The sequence below is a fragment of the Brienomyrus brachyistius genome, chromosome 22 (genome assembly GCF_023856365.1).
Source record: "Brienomyrus brachyistius isolate T26 chromosome 22, BBRACH_0.4, whole genome shotgun sequence".
Taxonomy (NCBI): domain Eukaryota; kingdom Metazoa; phylum Chordata; class Actinopteri; order Osteoglossiformes; family Mormyridae; genus Brienomyrus; species Brienomyrus brachyistius.
In genome coordinates, this window is record NC_064554.1 from 2,242,745 (window position 1) to 2,261,301 (window position 18,557).

Consider the following 18,557-nt stretch of genomic DNA (forward strand, 5'->3'; position numbering starts at 1 on the left):
TGTCACCGACAGCAGCATCATCATTATGTCAGCATTATCATTATCATCAACAAACCTGTTTTTTTCTCCCCCAATGTCAATGAACTTAATATTTTGAGTGGGTATAGGGGCACAGAAAGAACAACAGCACTCTTAGTATTAGCGAAGTAAAGTCTGAGGATGTAACTAGTAAATTCAGCTTTTTATACAATTCGCACAGAAAGTCTTGGATGGCTTGTTTAATTCAGTAAGAATACTGCAGATTTATTGGTTTCATAACAAAATCACGATCTTATTTTTTTGTATACTATATACCGACGTTCCTCTACTTACGTACTTCCAACGTACGGACTTTCAGACATACAAACAAAGAGGACTGTAAGTCCAAATTGTGTTCATTGGGCTCCCGTTTCCTGTCCGCAACATCAATTTTTTTTTCTGCACGCCAATTCCGCCCAGTACGACTTCTGGCCACTACTCCCGCCACACAGCAGCATAACATGCGGACTCCCTGCGTCCTAGTTCTTTGTACTTGCGTATACCCTTAAAATGATGTTGAATAACGATTTACGAACATTTCAACTTACGAACGGCCATTCATAACGTATTTCATTTGTAAGTAGAGGAGCGTCTGTGTCTGTGTGTGTGTGTGTGTGTGTGTGTGTGTGTGTGTGTGTGTGTATATATATATATATATATACATATATATGAGGCCCAAATTATGACTCTAAAAGAGCTGCTCTGAGTTCATTGACAGTTCATTGACAAACAGTCTCACTGGGTGCTTTTTAATTAGTAACACCTTTGCAGTGACATAAAACTAGTATCCCTCTGGGAGCCAGTGACTACAATTACCATTAATAGCAAAACGGCAAAAACAGAACCAAATGAGTCAAAGAAAGTATGACACTTTGTGTAAGATATATGCTGATGTGTTGAACATTGCTTATCAATGGACATTTGTTTCAAACCAATACATTGTTTGAACATTTTTCAGTTCCAAGGTTTTCTGTGAGCACTGTATACATAGGTTCACTTTTAGCTACCAGATATAATTTACTAATGAATGCCAGTATCTCGTTGTTTAGTGTAAATGTTGGAATCTTATAATTACACGGTCTCAGTTTGTCCCAGAGCAAAACCATGTATAAACTCTCATTTTGGGCTTATTCATCATGCAAACATATGAGAGTCTCCCTGGCGTCAAGTGATTCCCAAACAAAAAAACAACTTTCTATGACCATCCATCTGCTAGGTGCCCCGTATTCAGCGGCGTTTGCCTTACAGGTAACTGATATTATAACTATCGCCATATGCGCATTTTGTAATTATTTTGTAGATGGGGTGCTCAGTTATAATTCAATAAATCGCATTTTATGCTGCATGGACAGATTTTCCTGCGTTTTCAGTGAAAGAGAGCATGTATCTTTGTGGCTGCTTTCTCCACATGTACTTTTAAACCAATTATGTGCTGTGAGTCAGGTTCTAGTGAGTTTCGAAATATCTGCTTGCTTTCCTTACGGTGGCTGATTCCATTCTAACAAGCTCTGTGCCGCCCTGATTGCTATACTACTGCTGTATTTTTTCCTGTAAAATGCAGCCCAAATGGGAGGGGTGTGAAGAAGACAGTCTGTAGCACAGATGCTTCGTGGGCTCGTTCCGTGTGTCCATGCTGGGCCGCGATACAGGCTGAAAGAGGAATTACGCGGGATGTTCCAGAACGTTCCGCAGTAACCATAGCGCTAGGCTCCCCAGAAATGCCTCTCTGTTGTTTCTAAATGTTATTTGGAGCCAAGCTGCCGGGCCAGAGAGGCTGCAGCCTGTCGCTCCTCCGACTCGCCGCTGATTGGAGTTGCCGGTAAAACCCGGCGCTCTGTCACGTTTCCGTCATGGCGCCCCCTGCTGGATACGTCCGGAGGTGCACCAGGTGACGGTTTATGGAGGCAGACCAATGTAATAAGCACTTAACAGGGTTGGTACCCACCCAATCCCAGACTGGTGTTTCAGACATGCCGCACTCTTGTTTGCTGATGATGATTCTTCTCTGTCTGACTTCAGTGGCTCAATGAGCACGCATCTGGTAGACCCCCATGCAGCCTTTTCTCCATATCGGGGGAACAGACACTTCTTCTGTTGTTTTACGCTTTTGGCTGAACTGTAACTTGAGGTTCTTCGTCTTTGCAAAGAGAAATATTGACTGTTTCCTGATCAAGCAGCCGCTGTCAGGTTATATCTCATTATGCTTTGTTTTATGGCGCTGGTAGCTAATTCAGGGTTACAGAGATGTGAGCCTGCGATGGCGACGATGACTGTATCACGTCGTGATTCACTGTGCTTGCTTAGTAACAGAAGTCAGCCCCTGTTCATGAGACACGATGAGCTGATGTGCCGATGGGGGCCTGACAGTTTGCTGTTTCAGATTATTACTGCAAAATGGGTCCTGGAAAAGAACCTGTTCAGTGACAGCTGCAGAGCAGAATGTCCAGGCAGCAGGATCAGGATCAGGCTCTTGGGCTCCAGTCCCCAGCTAAGGAGACCATTCCAGCTGTTGACTTGACGCCAAGTGGAGACGTCATCCGCTTACCTGCACCTTCTGGGTATCTGGCTTGTTTACTTAAATTCTTCTCCGCTTCTGGATAGCAATTACTTTTATTTGTCCTTATTTTTTCCCGGAGCCTCATGTCTTCTGGGTAGACACAGCCTTTGATCCAAGCGCTGCTCCATCTGAGCCGTTATTCCAGGCTCCAGTGGAGACTTCAGCATTGCCAGGTTCAGAAGCAGCTCTGCAGGTCCCAAGCTCGCTAATCCACCCCACGCAAACCCCCCCCCCCCCCCCCACCTCCCAGTGACTAAGGAGCTTTGTGGAAACACGCCTAAACAGCTGGCCTTCGATTTAGCTCTGCTCCTCCTTTTGCCCCCCCCCCCCCCCCCCCCGGACATTGAGGACAGACAGTTGAATCTTCAGCTGTCTGTCAATGAGGCAAGTGATTCAGACCTCATCACTCCATCATCAAAGGAGAATGGAAGACGAAACACAGTGATTGAGGAGATTCTCAAGACCCATTAGGTGACAAGCAAGTGAATTTCTGCTTTTCTTCTGGGCTGTTTTTGGGATGGTCAGCCACAGGGAGGCTCTCCATGGTGCCCCTCAAAATGTATTTCAGACACATGGATAATATCAGACAGCTGGGCTATTTCTTCTCATTAAAACACTCTAGGTCAGGGATTTCACACTACTGATACTGTGTGTGGTTGCTTAATTTCCCTAAATAAGCTATACATTTTCAGGCCTCCTTCATGACCCCTGATGTTTGTGCGTGCTGATTGCATCTGGAAAAAAAATAAAAGCTTCACGACTAAATCCGGCTCATCACTCAATCTGAACCCCCTCCCAGCTGATGGATTTTACCACCCCATGAAGAACTTGCACAGTGTATGCCATCCGCGGTCGTCAAAAGCCTGGAAGCCCCTTGCCTAAGATGAGAACATCTTTTTTTTTTTTCCAGTGACTGAGTTAGGTTTGTGCGTTTATGAATCATGTAAATGGACCGTTTGGTTTCCTTTCTGCTTGAGCGGGCGGTGTGGATCAGTAGATGGATTCTGGCAGCCTCTTTCCTGCGACTCTTGTTTACAGCAGACAAAGTGAGAATGCAGTGTTGTGTGAACACGCCAGGATGAAGCCTAAGTGTCCGGCCCCGAGGTGCTCATAGAGGAACGGGAGTCTCTTGCTGTCATTCATGGGGAATTCTTCCTGTCAAGTCCCCCATCACGGAGGGTTTTCTATCAACATTTATTTTTATTTTCTCTTGTTTGTTTTTTTTCTGGAGTCACATATCTGTTGGCTAGACAAAGGCTGCATTACAAAACCCTTATTTGTGCCACCCTGCCTCGCTACCTTTCCTGCACCCCAGAAGGTTTTCCGGTTTCTTGATGTCGAAGTGCTATTCCGATACCTTAGTCATTAAGAGCCATTGGTGACAGTCATGCACGAGGTAGCAGAAAAGCTTCTACATCAATGCTGACTTATACATACAGGCGGAGCACAGTAAGTCATCGAAGATGAAAGTGTGTCCCGATACTGCTTTTTTGTCCACACTACCTTCCTCACTCACTCACTCATTCATTCCCTCGTTAGCTTCATGAACTTTCAACTTTAGTCAGCAAGTCATCAGGGAAGGGAGCGAGGGAGCCGTCAGAAAACGGTTTTGGGATGTAGCGTAAGCATTCGAAGGACTGCTGCGTTTGAACACATGTAACATGAGACAATTCAGTGTTAAGGAATTCAGTGTTTATGAAATCGGCAAGTGAACGGCAGAGCAAACAGAGCAAACATGGTCCTTGGCTCTCTGCCTACGTGCTCCTGATTGTATCTCCTCAGGTCCTGCCTGACGTGCCCTCACTGCCTTAAACAGAGCAACACCTTCGACCCCTTCCTCTGCATTTCCCTCCCAATCCCTCTGCAGCAGACCAGGTACGTAGTCAGCACACATCTGACATAGGTTTTCATAATGTGGTTTTGAATGATCGCGGTTTATATACATAAAATGAATATATAAAGAAACCACTTTGAAACTGGCATGCAGACCGCATGAGCATGGTGTGCGTCAGCACGCTGAATGTTCAAACATCCGCTGGCCAGCACCAGAAATGTTATTTAGCACTGGTTGGTGGCGGAACTGCACTCGCTACTTGTGTACTGTACTATAGTATTCGTTATAGAGAAAATTGTAACATTGTAACGGCTACTGTACTGTTTTTAAATAGAATTTACATTGTATAGGTACAGGGCGGCATGGTGGTGCAGTGGTTAGCACTGTTGCCTCTGAGACCCGGGTTCGAGTCTCCGCCTGGGTCACATGTGTGTGGAGTTTGCATGTTCTCCCCATGTCGTCGTGGGGTTTCCTCCCGGTGCTCCGGTTTCCCCCCACAGTCCAAAAACATGCTGAGGCTAATTGGAGTTGCTAAATTGCCCGTAGGAGTGCATATATGAGCGAATGGTGTATAAGTGTGCTCTGCGATGGGCTGGCCCCCCATCCTGGGTTGTTCCCTGCCTCGTGCCCATTGCTTCCGGGATAGGCTCCGGACCCCCCGTGACCCAGTAGGATAAGCAGTTTGGAAAATGGATGGATGGATGGATGGTACAGTTCTATAATCTAGGCAGTATACAACAGGTTGGGGATAAGTATACATGCAAAGTAATTAGACACTTTTATATCAGTATCCCAAACGTCATCTCATACAAGGATCTAGAATGCTGGAGTATTGCTGTGGGAAGATTCAGGAGCACTGTACTCCTCTACTCTATGGAGAGCTGGAGTTACAGCACCGCAGTTAAGGCATCCAATGTTACGGTAGGAGAGTAATTAAATGAAGACCACAGTGCAGCAGCTAGAGAAGCTACTGTGTACAAGTGTAATGCTGCCTCAGCCAGATAGGTGGAGCGCCTATTCTGAGCGGCTGTAGCTAGTGGTGGGGGTTAAATTGGCAGTTCATCACCGAGCGCTTCCAAAGGGCAACATAAGGTCCTCCAGGCAATGGCAGCGGTCCAGCGTCCAGTGAGGGGGAAACCCCAGAGCCCCAGCCGTCAGTGTGAAGCTGGGGGTCATTTATACCCCGATCACGTAGCACGTTCTCTCAACACAGCTGGAGCACCACTGAGGAGATCCTGGCCTCTCGGTCGCCCCATTCTCCTTAGGTGTTTTTTTTTTCCTTGTTTGGGCATCAGATCTCCGGGTTTCCTAAAGCGCCGTTCGGAATGCTGAGACAGTGAGGGTTCAAATGAGTCCTATTCATAAGTCAAGTCGAGTCAACAACAAAGGGACAAAGAGACATTCCTGTTGGTGACGGGAGAATAGAGAAAGGTCTCCTTATTTAAGGCAGTTAAGGACACATAGATCACAAATGTGCTTCAAGTTTATTCACTTTAAATACTGTTTTTAAGACTAGAACAGATGTTACCCTCCTAGCGTTTGAGCCATGAATCATGTGATCACAGGACTTGCACCTTATTCATCACACTACTTACGGTCCTGTACCTGAGGTTTGGTAGCCCCAGGCCTCAGAGAGCTTAGAACTACATTTTAATTGGCACCTTGCTCTACATGTGTGTGTGGGTGTATCACGCACGTCTTGAGAACTCCTTACTTCTGTTGAGAGGCAATGTGCATGTTTCTGCACCCCTGTGTCTGAGGGACCTCTTCCCTCTGCCCGTCTGAAATGCGGGACATGCAGGTGTGGAGAGCCACAGCTGACAGATTGAGTTATGCCCCCCCAAGCAGAAAGCCACTCATGATTACTGTCATGCGGGGTTGAATCACTAAAGCTGCAGTGGTGTTACAGGGTTGAGCATGGCTGGATTTTGGAGCAGCCCAGGTCTCAGGCTCAGAGGGAGCAAAAAGGTCGATCGGCTGTGGGTCCTCAGGGACCGGATTCGGAGACGCGGCCTTAGAGCACTATTGGCTGTCAGTCACAACATTCATATACTTTAACCTTTATATATGACACAAATTGACCACCTAGACCCTTTGTATATACAGCAAGTGATGACCGCAAGGGTCCTTTGACATATACAGCACAAATTACCCATCATCCCCCTCCGGTTAACAAGGGGGCCCCAAAAGGCAGGTCCTCAGGGCCCTTACAGGACCATGACACATCCCTAGGTCTGAGGGAAGCAAGAGAAACACCGTGGCAACTACAACGTTCGTCATCAAGACACCATCAGGGCAGCTTATCCACATAATGCTGCGTGCTTAGAGGAAGCTTTTAAACAAGAACCTCGATATTTACCATTCGGGTTACAGTAAGCGCTACGCTCAAGGGTGCAACTGCAGTTCGTCAGGGTGTATTAGTGGCTTTTAACAATGTGACGGTAATGAGGGTTGGGACGCTTCTGTCTGATAGTATCGGTCGTTCGAAAACAAAGCGGCCCGTTAATATGAATCAGGAATGCCTGCATCAGTGGGCACAGCCAATGAGCCGCAACCTGTGCTCTTAGTCTATTAACGGAGGGGACTGTGAAGGTGTGAATTTCTGTGCTCCCTGGTGCTGAGCAGTTTAACCGAGCCGGAGCTGTAACCTGGGATACCGATTATCACTGCGACTAAACAGCCCTGCAGTGAAAACGAGAAACTATCAGGCTGTGGTTTGCTTCCCGCAATGCTGACTTGGTTCAAACAATCTGTAAAAAGATTGTAATTAATATGGCCCCTTACCTTGTTTCATCCAAAGAAATGTACTACTTATTTTGTATGTGTTAATAGATATTTCCACAGAGCCCATTCAAGTTAAGTTTGCTCTAGGGTGCGATAGCAGAATATCTCCTGAGATGAGAGTTGGTCACAGTTACAAAAAAGAGGGAATATCGTCTTTGCTGATGGACAATCGAGAGGGATCTGGGGCGGGGGGGGGGGGGAGGGGGAGTAGGGGGCATCGGTCCTGGTTGATTTACTCCAATAAGCCCTCTGTGCTTCCACCGACCTGGTCAGTGGTTCAGTGGCATGGTACCTAAATCCATGTCCAATGAATTTCTCATGTCCCATTTTCTCCCAGAAATCCAGTAAACCATGGCATCTGGCCTTGTGTGGCCACAGAGACCAAGCGCGGTATAATGACAGTGTGTAAACCAGTGTTTTTCCAATCCAGTCCCCGAGGTTCCCCAGACAGTCCACGTTTTTGTTGTCTGTGTGGCCAGAGAACCAGGTATTCGGTGTTTTTTATTGGCCGTGAGTTGGAAGGGAGCCAAAATGTGGACTGTCTGAGGGTCCCCAAGAACTGGGTTGGGAAACTCTGGTGTAGATTGATCATCATCAGAAATGCTACACGCCTTTCGAAAACTAATGAAATCCAATGCTGGTAAAACACAGAGTGACAAGCGCTAATGCGTGTATGTCAGGGGTGGCCAAGCTTATCCGCAAAGGACCAGTGTGTGTGCAGGTTTTCACTGCAACTCCCTAATTAGATTACTAATTAGAGGACTGATTGGCTGAAGAGTCCTCACACCTGGGTGTGAACAGCTGACCTAAAGGTTATCCTAAAAACCCACATATACACCGGATAAGATTGGACACCCCTGGTGTATGTAGATATGCACAGATTTCCTTATACATCTCACTGTCCGCAGGCCTCTGTACATCACATTGGTCTTCAGCACCAAGGCCCAGCGATTCTTGCGGGTCGGCCTGGAAGTGCCGCTGTCTGGCCCGATTGCTTGCCTGCGCAGGATGGTGGCTGATGAGGGCAAGCTCTCCCCAGACCAGGTAGGAGAGGTGGCGACTTAAGAGCCCAGTGTTGCTGCCCCCTGGTGGCCAGAGATTTTCTGGCGCTTTGAATTGCTCCAGCATGAGGGATTGAATCTGATTAAGGCCAATGAGAAACTGGCCCCCTTTTCCCTGAACACAAAGTACAGTATCTGCCGTATCATTGATGACATGAGTCATTTCAGCAAAGCTACCAATGTTTTGATGCATGCCTCAAATTATTGCTATTGTGCTGCTGCAGAAGCAGGTTGTGTCCTGTTGTATAATGACAGGATTGTGTTATAACAGTGTCCCCCCCCCTCCGCCCCCCCACAGGTAATTCTCACAGAGGTTTACTCCACGGGGTTCCACCGCTCCTTTTTCGACGACGAGGACTTGACCAGCGTCGTAGAGACCGATATCATTTACGCCTTTCAAGCTCCGCCCCTCTACTGGAAGGGGGGTCTCTTACAGTTCTCAGGTAGTCATAGGAACTCATCCAAGCTCTTTCCATTTTTAATTTTTGACAATGAGTTCTGGGACGGTGGTACCACGGTTTATAACCAGGACTGACCTTCAGTAGTCACTGGCATCAAATTCAGTTCCATGCTCATGCCTGGAGGATGATGTGCCTCTGACCAGAAGGTTGCTGGTTCAAATCCTGTAGTTGGCTGATTGGGAATGGGATGACCCTCATTTCTCAACTGTATGTCACTCAGAATAAAAGCATCTCCTGAATGAGCAAGGGCACCCCATCCTGGGGTGGGATGAGCTCCTGACCCCCCATAACCCTTGAGTAACATAAGCACAGAAGTGGAGATTTTAATTCCAGAGAGTACAAATCCGGACCAAGATTTTGTTTCAACCAACCAGTTAAGTATAAAGAGTCACAGAGTACTCAACTGGTTGGTTGAAACAAAATCTTGGTCTGGATTTGTACTCTCTGGACCTGAAATCTCCACCTCAGGATAAGCAGTTACAGTTATTGGATGAATCAATGTGTAAGCTCGTCTTTCTATATATCTGCTTTTTTTGTCCAGAGGTGTTAATTGTATGCTGCATACCCCATTCCTCTCGAATTGCATTGCCAAAGTCAGGAAGTCAGTTCTTAAAGGAGAAGAAATCTCAGGCAAGGTTCTTTGGTCTTTTGAGAGCTTCTGCTGTGAAGCTTACAAACAGATGTTCTCTGTCCCAGTACCATGGTATTCTGCATTATTCAGACTGGATACTTGCTAACACATTAGAAAAGCACCTGGAATATATCCTGTTTTTTTTGTAATTTTCACTGAGAAAAAGCAGAATGGTAATTTTACATTGTGAGATGACTTTCATGGCCAGACCAATGCATTTACTTCCCATAACACACTGCCGTTTCTGCTAACAAGCAGGCTGACTGTGTTTAAAATTATTATTATTTTGTGACACGCTGGATAGAAGGCAACGGTTCTTATGAAAGCCGTTATACTGCTCATTCATCATCTTCTGTTTTCAGATGAAACGGCAGATTTCATAAAAGCCATAAAATAAAATAATGAGTTGCTTGAAGCTCACGTCTTCCTGACAATCGAACGCATGTGGCCCTCGTCCGGCTCGTTGCTGCGGTGACGTCCAAAGCGCCTTTGAGCATAACAGCCGTGTATGATTGCCTGTGATAATTTGTTCAGTATCGCCCCCACCCCCACCCCCCCGTTCAAAGATTCAATTCCCCAGCTGGCCTGTGGTGAATTCTGCTTCTTAACTTTGAGTTTGTTTGTTTTTTTTTTTATTTTATTTTTTTTTGCGTTCACACATAAAGTGACAGCGATACCAGTCTTCTCCCTGGGATCTGGTCAGAGGTCTATCAACACATGTACATCGTGCTTTTCCTCGTCGGGGAGATTTATTCATCTGAATTATCATACCTACAGCCTGTCTGATGCTGTTATTCCCAGACACAGCTTATTATTTAACACAGGCTTGTAGCTCTCCCTCGAAACACTGTTAATCATGACTGTTATTTAGAGGTCAATGCTGTGTGTCAAGGTCGTCTTGGGCAGTAGGGACTCTGAGACGCTTCCTGCCGCAGCCAGCAGGGTTGCCGATTCGTGATGGTTACATGCAGAGTTCTGTCAGCCTCATGCCCCCCCCACTCCCCCCCCCACAGCGTGAGACCGTCCTGAGAGTGAGTAATGTCTCCGTGAGCCTGATTCCTCCTGTGCGTCTGCGCAGTCTGTTTGCAGTTGGGTTATCATGCAGCTGGCTGCTGGCACGACCGTTGGAGTCGGCCCGGAGCTCGGATCGAGATGCCGGATTTCGGCAGAGGCACTCACACCTGCCAGGGAGCGAGCGTTCAGCTGCCGCGATATAAAAAGAAGCCGGCGATCACGGTCCCATGAGGAGATGGGGCGGCGCGTCGCCAACCGCTATCAGATCCGAACCTGCTTCTCTCTTACTGATAGAGTCTCCAATCTGGGCTCCTTATGGGATGTGACAGAAATACTGCTGGTGGCCTCAAGGTGGCGTATGATGAGTCAGAAACTTTCCCGATGGCAGCAAACCCACCTTAACCCTTTAAGGCTCGCTCCTCCTCTAAACAGAACATGGCGGACAGACAGGTTTCCCCTGAAGATGGGGGCTGCATCTGGCTTAGTGGGTTAGAACTCTGTGCATGTAATCGGAAGGTTGTTAGCTGAAGTCCCAGAGATGGTAAAGTGATTTTCAAGCAAGACCCTTAACCCCAAGTGCATAGCTTTGGGTTGAGCATTAGGGGGGTGGGGTTTGGGGGTTGAAGTCTCAACCCATTTAAGGTGGTCCAGTAGGTTGTATTAGCTGGTTTTGAATATTCCCATAATTTACTTACATGATTAACCCTCAATTGCTCCAGGGACTGTCTAACCCAAGGTTGTCAAACTGCAGTCCTGGGGGGCCGGAGCCCGGCACATTTTTAACACACCTGATTCAGGTCCTTGTGCTAATTACCACACAGCTCTTGAGCTGAATCATTTGTGGTGGAACCGGGAAAGAACTTTAGCTACACAGGGCTCTTCCCCCCCCCCCCTCCCAGGACTGGAGTTTGACACCCCCGGTTTTACCCTTCAATCGCTTGGAGCTTCTGTACAATGAATGAATCGTAACTGATTCTTACGTTCCGCCTTCTAGGGTATCACCATAGCCTCCCATCATCACCTTACTCCGCCGGCCCCGGGGGTCAACGGTTACCTCCCCTCGGCACCCTGTCGTCTGAGTTCCTGAACCAGGTGCCCTCTGTGAAGGTCATCCTGCTGGTGTGTAACGCAGCCGGTGTGGGTCAGCAGGCTGTCAGGTAACTGCAGGGTCGCTGGCATTTAGGTTGCTGGGTTTGTCTCCAGCTTTTATACCAGCGCATGTGTGCTTGTGATAGACGCTCCGAGGCCCTTTTATCTGATAATATTTAAAATCCAGACGAGCCTGGTTACTTTTCATCGGCATCAGAGAATACCTTCAATTTAAAATGGAACGTTACCCAGAATAATTTCAAGACTTTATGGCAGAAAATGAATTAAGAAGCCTGAAGCGCGTCACATTTATTTGTTTTCATCTTATCTTTACTGGTCACAACTGTAGGACTGATTTTTTTTTTCTTTAATATGTCAGAGAAATTCATTTATTTGCCTCGATAGTGGAAAAAGGTAGAAGAAAGAGGAAGATAAATCAGAAGTTATTGGGGAAATCGATCCGAAACGGAACCCCAGTAAATCCCTTTTAAGAAGAGCACTTTAAATTCTGTATTATTATGTGTGTCCTCCGATACTCATCTTTTTATGTTTGTGTTCCCGTGGGACGAAAGTATTTCTTGGAATGAGCTGTGCACTTATGCAGTCTAGTGCATCCATTTGTTTCAGCCAATAGGAATGTGGGACCAGGTTCAGTTGACATCACTATGGATAAGGTACTTTATTCCCAATACAGTTGATTGGTGTTTGTTATCATTATTATTTTGTTACTTAGCAATTTACTACTGTGACTCATTATAAGCACCTACTGAAAGGGTCACGCCAGTAAGACCCTGTAAAGCAGTGGCCGATTGCCAAGACATTTATAGTCGATCGAGATGCAATTTCCAAACCCCCCTATTGGCAAAATCTACCAAGGGGGACTCCCTCTGGTCAGCAAATATAGCGTAGTGATTCAATAGCTGGTCAGAGTATTTTATTTGTAAAAGTAGCTCGCCTTGTAAAAAAGGTTGATTGCCGCAGACTGTCCATCTCAGAAGTTTGACTTTCAGGGCTACGGGACTCGAAATCGCACGCTGCCGGTTCCGGTTGGCAGGGAAACGCTGTCCCTATTCTTCCCTTCTGATTCTTGTCTGATCGCCAGTATCTGTTTAGTCCCCGTTGGTATCATTTGTCTCTAACTATAGCTCTGTTGTATGTGAAGCCATTTATATGCACTTTGGCAAAGTCACGCCCCCCCCCCCACCCCCTTGCCGCAGGTTTGGACCCCCGTTCCTCATGCGCGAGGACCGCGGCGTGTCCTGGGAGCAGCTCCAGCAGACCATCCTCAGCCGGCTCTCGTACCTGATGATCCGTGGTGCCCAGACGCTGGTAGGCCGTCCCTCTGGCTTTCCTGCTGACAGATTTTACTCTCAGCAGTTCTATGCAGTATAATTTGGGTGCGAGGTTCAGGAGCTGTTTTGGGAACACCAGCCTGCAGTGACAAGCAGGCCTGTGGCGGGCTCTCTGCGGCGGGCTCGCTGCGGCGGGCTTGCTGTGGCGGGCTCTCTGACGCTGTGACATTCCGGTATATCGGACTGAACGTGATGTGAGTGCTAATGATTTGATGAAGCGATGTGTGCGTGTGTGATTTTTTATTTTTTTTTATCTTTTCATTCTTAATAAATAAAACTAAATAACCCAAACTTCAGACATATTTAGTGGGTGATACTAAATGAGAAGTATTGACACCGATGTTTACAAACGAACAAGAAGGCCTCCGCCAATGAGCTTCTTTGATTTTGCTAATTGTTCCAGGAAGGCGGGGCTCTGTAACCTCCCTAAGCCAGGTGTCGTCTCCCAGGTCCTAGTGCTATCAGTTTATATATGACTTCCCTCTCAGTAAGCAGGTTTTCTTTATGGTACAAAGAGATTAAATTATAATAAACAACATTAATGGCGGTGTGTAAATGAGGGGACAGATGAGACTGGGAAGAGCCAAGACCTTGACCTAAATTCAGTGCATGCCGCAGAGAGGTCACAGAGGGCCGATTTGGACTGTGCCGACTTGGCTGCAGAGAGCAGAGTCTGTGCTTAGCCGGTTCCTGCATCGAAGAGCAGATGCTGCCACCTGGCTCCCTGGCAGGGACTCTCACAGCCTGCCGGCTTTGATGTGAAGCCCTGAATGCAGAAGGGCAGCAGGGGTGGGCCTGCTCTGCGAGGGCCAGGCGTTCAGGAAGCACTGACCCTAACCTCCACCGCCATTCTGCTCTCTTCTGCTTCCTGGTCGGCACTAGCAGCCTTCTGTCTGAACGGCTTATAGGTTTAAGGCCTCTTCCTGTTGGGTAATTCAGCTCTGAGATCGCTGGGATCTCATTGGTCATTCTTGGCCACACCCACATGCTCTACACTTTCCTTGACGATCTCCTCCCCCCCAGGCACTGAGCTGCTCGCATGTCTGCGTGTGCCCCACAGGCCGGGGGCATGCTGTTCCGGATACGGGTGGTGGGGGCCTCCATGTCTCAAAGCTACCTGTCCCCCCAGGACAGACGTCCACTCTACCACCCAGTGGTGGACAGGTGAGGTCGGCATCACCTTCACTCCAGCTGGATTAATTCTGAGTGGATACCAGTAACTGGTTATCCTGTCCACAGTTTTCCTTTGCTGGTTTCTGTTGCAGAGCTGCCTACAGTTTCCAAAGGTCCTTCATTCTTCCTCATTTATGCTGCTGGATATGTTACAGAAGCTTAACTGTCAAGCCAACTTCATTTGTACGGCACATTTTGATACACAGAGGTCGTTCAAAGTTCTTTTACAGAAAATGAAATAAATAAAATGCGTACAGTTCAATGGACCTAAAATATGGAAATTGAAAATGAAATCAAAAGTACATAAAACATTTAAAAACAGATATTAAGAATAAGAACGTGCAGATTGCATAAATTACGTGAAAGCTGACGAGAACAGTTTTTTGCAAGGACTTAAAATATAATAATACTTGGGACATTGAAAAGAAATTCCATTGTCTGGCCTTGTAATGACTAAGTGCCATTTCACTAGCTGACCAATGCCTACCGATCTAAGAGAGGTTAAGCAAATTGCCTATGGTTAGTACAGCAGCATTATATATAAGACCCAGAGATGTTCTGAGCAAATACGCGTTTGTACAAGTTACCAGCATGTGAATTACCCAACCCAAACCCCAGCTCTCTTCTGACAAGCTGTATATGACCTCATCTTGATCAAGCAGATTGAGTCAATATTTGTTGATGACGATTCTCACGGGACAGCAGCTAAGGCTTGGGCACAAGCGGTCAGCTGATTCTGCCGCCTGATTCCTTAAGCCTTCCGAAGCCTTTCCGTCATGGAGCCGGTCCAGAGCCGATGTGTGCCTTGGCCGAGATTTACGGCTCGCGGAGAACCGCTCGCCCAGACGGTCTGCGAGGATGTGATCTGTGGGCGATCTTTGCAACGTAACTTGCTTTCCCCCTCTATCTGGTGCCTCTGGGATCAGCATCGTAGTGGTACAAATCTCAGCTAGAATTGGCGGAAGCCCCCCGCTGATCCTTCAAAGGGCAACAGCACACAGTTCTGTGCTGGTCGCTAGATACACTGTATGGACAAAAGTATTGGGATGCCTGGCCATTTCACCCAGAGGAACTTTAATGACATCTCATTCTAAATACATAGACATCAATACAAAGCTAGTCTTCCCTTTGCATTAATAACAGCTGCTTCTCTTCTGGGAAGATTTTGGAGTATGTCTGTGGGAATTTTTGCCCATTCATCCAGAGAAGCATTTGCAAGGTCAGGCACTGATGTTGGACGTGAAGGCCTGGCTCGCAATCTCCATCCCAAAGGTGTTCAGTGGGGTTGAAGTCAGGGCTCTGTGCAGGCCAGTCAAGTTCTTCCACACCAAACTTACCCAACCAGGTCTTTATGAACCTTGCTTTGTGCACTGGGGCACAGTCATGCTGGAACAGAAAAGGACCTTCCTTCCCCAAACTGTTCCCACAAGGTTGGAAGCATAGAATTGTCCAGAATGTCTTGATATGCGCATCCAACATCAGTGCCTGACCTCACAAATGCTCTTCTGGATGAATGGGCAAAAATGCCCACAGACCAAATCCAAAATCTTGTGGAAAGCCTTCCCAGAAAAGAGGCAGCTGTTATAGCTGCAAAGGGGAGACCAGCTCCATATTGATGCCTATGGATTTATAATGGGATGTCATAAAAGTTCCTGTGGGTATAATGGCCAGGTGTCCCAGTACCTTTGTCCATATAGTGTATATGCTAGATTGTGTTACAAGGGACTAGATTGAGCTGATGAAGTTCCCACTTCAACCTGTTTATCCGCCACACACAACAGAAGATGCCCGGTAAATAAACGCAGCCTGAGACCTTGCAGTGTCTGAGCAGTTTTTTGCTGAGCACGTTGGTGAAAACACACCATTTCCCACCTTTGACGAAAACTAGCTGAAATGGCAGCAGGAGAGAAGCAGCACTGAGGAAGCAGAGATGGCCTTAAAATGAGTGGTTTTCCTCCAAGCGGTGCATATTTAAACATGGCCATGCCTGCATAGTCAGAGGAGATGTGTGGGATGTTTATGATGGATGAAAGGACTGATTGTGATTGGATAACCCAGGGAGCCACAGATGATGCTGTGACTTAGGGCCTGGGCCTGTGGCCCAGGGGTTACAGGTCTGCGTACCGGGACAGAGAACTTCTCCTCGTACCTTTCAGAAAGATGCTTCGCCAAGCAATTAAGTAATGTATTGTCAAGTCATCCACAGACCACGCAAGAGCACAGTCCTCAGCATAGTTTTGTGAAGATTCCACTTTTAAAACAAACGGGTATTGATTTGCTGAAGTACAGCCTTCTATTCAGAATGGGAGTCTGCCTGGGACACTTTAACGCAGAGCCATTCACGAGAATTTACAGCACCGGGGGCTCGACACACACAGAAACGGCTTTTTTTTTTCCCCTTCGCCCTTTTCCCTCCCTCCAGTCCTTTTGCTGACATTCAAGAAGAGCTGGCATAAATCCTAAATCCCTCCCACGTCCCAGAATTATTCCTGCCTGAGTTTAAATCTCTTGAGAGACAAAGGCAATTATGGTGACGAGATCGCCTGTCAAAATGAATCTGACTCTGTGCCCTGGTTTGCAGTTCTTATCTTTTAATGTTACCTTTGTCATACTTTTCAGATGGTCAGCAGGAAGTAATAATAAGACAATGAGATTTGGGTAGACAATTAAACACCTACGTTTCCTCCTGTTTTTATGTCCATAAAGCACACGTGCCATTGTATTGTATTCCCTCTAGAATGCTGCCACCTTGTGGTCATTTTAATCCTCCTTTTTCCTGTGTTAAATCGCAGGTTGGCACTTCAGCACTGTCCTGTGATTCCTGTAAAGGAGGAACCTTTGCATTTGTCTTAGTTACACTGTGCTCAGCTTAGAAGAACTGAGACCATAACAACGGTTACAGTATTTTAAATGTTTTCCTGTGTGTAGCAATAGTGACATGTTTTTACATTGAGGAGATGCCTGCCTGTAGGGTCCTTTCTCATGACCCCCATTCTTTTCCTAGGGTCCTTAGGTTCTGTGGACCAGGGGGCCCCCCCCACGTGAAGCTCATTATTGAATGGGACCACAGGATGAAGGAGAGGTGAGCCACTGCCACCCCTTAAACACTCGTGGGAGTTTTACTTACACAAAAATCTTCAGAGGGCAGAAAGAAAAATGTTTCATTCAGGGAGAAAATCTTTCTGATCAGATTGTAGAGGTGGGACCAAGATATCTGATTAGTTGGTCGTACTGGTTCTAGTTGCTTGGACCCACCTCCTCTACCATGTGATTAGTTATCTCTCTGAACCAGTCATTTTCTTCAATCATTCAACCAGTCATTTTCTTCCATCATTCAATCCTGCTTTTCGCTGGTATTTGTGACTAGTGACATGGTATATTGCAACAGCAATAAAGGGTTTGAATCAAAATTTTTCCTTCTGCCCTCAGAACATTTTTGTGTAAGTAAAACTCCCGTGGGCTCCTTAAACGGCTGCATTTTAAGGGCACAGATATTATATAATAGAGTGACGACAACGCCTGACTGGCCTTGATCCTCCAGGCTGTTCGGGAACATCCGCGAGGAGGTGGTGCAGGACTGCGAGAGTGTCAGGGCCCAGCAGCAGCAGCAGAGCTGCACGCTGGACGACTGCTTCCAGCTCTACACCAAGGAGGAGCAGGTGAGGGCTTGGCTGGCACCACGGGTCACGGCGCCGGGTCAGCGCTTTCGCTCCATACCATAATCAGGGTGATTTATTTGAGTACTTCGATCGAGGGCTTCAGTAAATTACTGGGCTGAATGTTTAAGTTTGGTAATTGACTGAAGTACTTGAGTAGAGTAAATTGCAGGCTGTCTCTATAGACACATAGCAGACTGCCTCCGTAGACACATAGCAGACTGCCTCCGTAGACACATAGCAGACTGCCTCAACGGACATGTAGCGGGCTGCCTCTGTTGACACGTAGTGGGCTGCCTCCATGGACACGTAGCGGGCTGCCTCTGTAGACATGTAGCAGGCTGCCTCCACGGACACATAGCAGGCTGCCTCTGTAGACATGTAGCAGGCTGCCTCCACGGGCATGTAGCAGGCTGCCTCTGTAGACATGTAGCAGGCTGCCTCCACGGGCATGTAGCAGGTTGCCTCTGTAGACATGTAGCAGGCTGCCTCTACGGACACATAGCAGGCTGCCTCTGTAGACATGTAGCAGGCTGCCTCCACGGGCATGTAGCAGGCTGCCTCTGTAGACATGTAGCAGGCTGCCTCCACGGGCATGTAGCAGGTTGCCTCTGTAGACATGTAGCAGGCTACCTCTATGGACACATAGCAGGCTGCCTCTGTAGACATGTAGCAGGCTGCCTCCACGGGCATGTAGCAGGCTGCCTCTGTAGACATGTAGCAGGCTGCCTCCACGGGCATGTAGCAGGTTGCCTCTGTAGACATGTAGCAGGCTGCCTCTACAGACACATAGCAGGCTGCCTCTGTAGACATTTAGCAGGCTCCCTCCATGGACACGTAGCGGGCTGTCTCTGTAGACACATAGCAGGCTGCCTCTGTAGACATTTAGCAGGTTGCCTCTGCGGACACGTAGCGGGCTATAAATGG

General features: G+C 47.3%; 1 protein-coding gene across 1 annotated transcript in view; it reads left to right on the forward strand.

Annotated features, from left to right (window-relative positions):
- LOC125718368 (ubiquitin carboxyl-terminal hydrolase 43-like) overlaps window positions 1-18,557 on the forward strand; it is a 39,226-nt gene that overhangs the window by 16,391 nt on the left and 4,278 nt on the right. Inside the window, exons 4-11 of the mRNA XM_048992188.1 lie at window positions 4,358-4,450; window positions 8,102-8,237; window positions 8,553-8,697; window positions 11,355-11,517; window positions 12,667-12,778; window positions 13,862-13,965; window positions 16,979-17,056; window positions 17,516-17,633. Of these exons, the coding sequence (XP_048848145.1) occupies window positions 4,358-4,450; window positions 8,102-8,237; window positions 8,553-8,697; window positions 11,355-11,517; window positions 12,667-12,778; window positions 13,862-13,965; window positions 16,979-17,056; window positions 17,516-17,633 (949 nt within the window). The remainder of the gene's footprint in view (window positions 1-4,357; window positions 4,451-8,101; window positions 8,238-8,552; window positions 8,698-11,354; window positions 11,518-12,666; window positions 12,779-13,861; window positions 13,966-16,978; window positions 17,057-17,515; window positions 17,634-18,557) is intronic.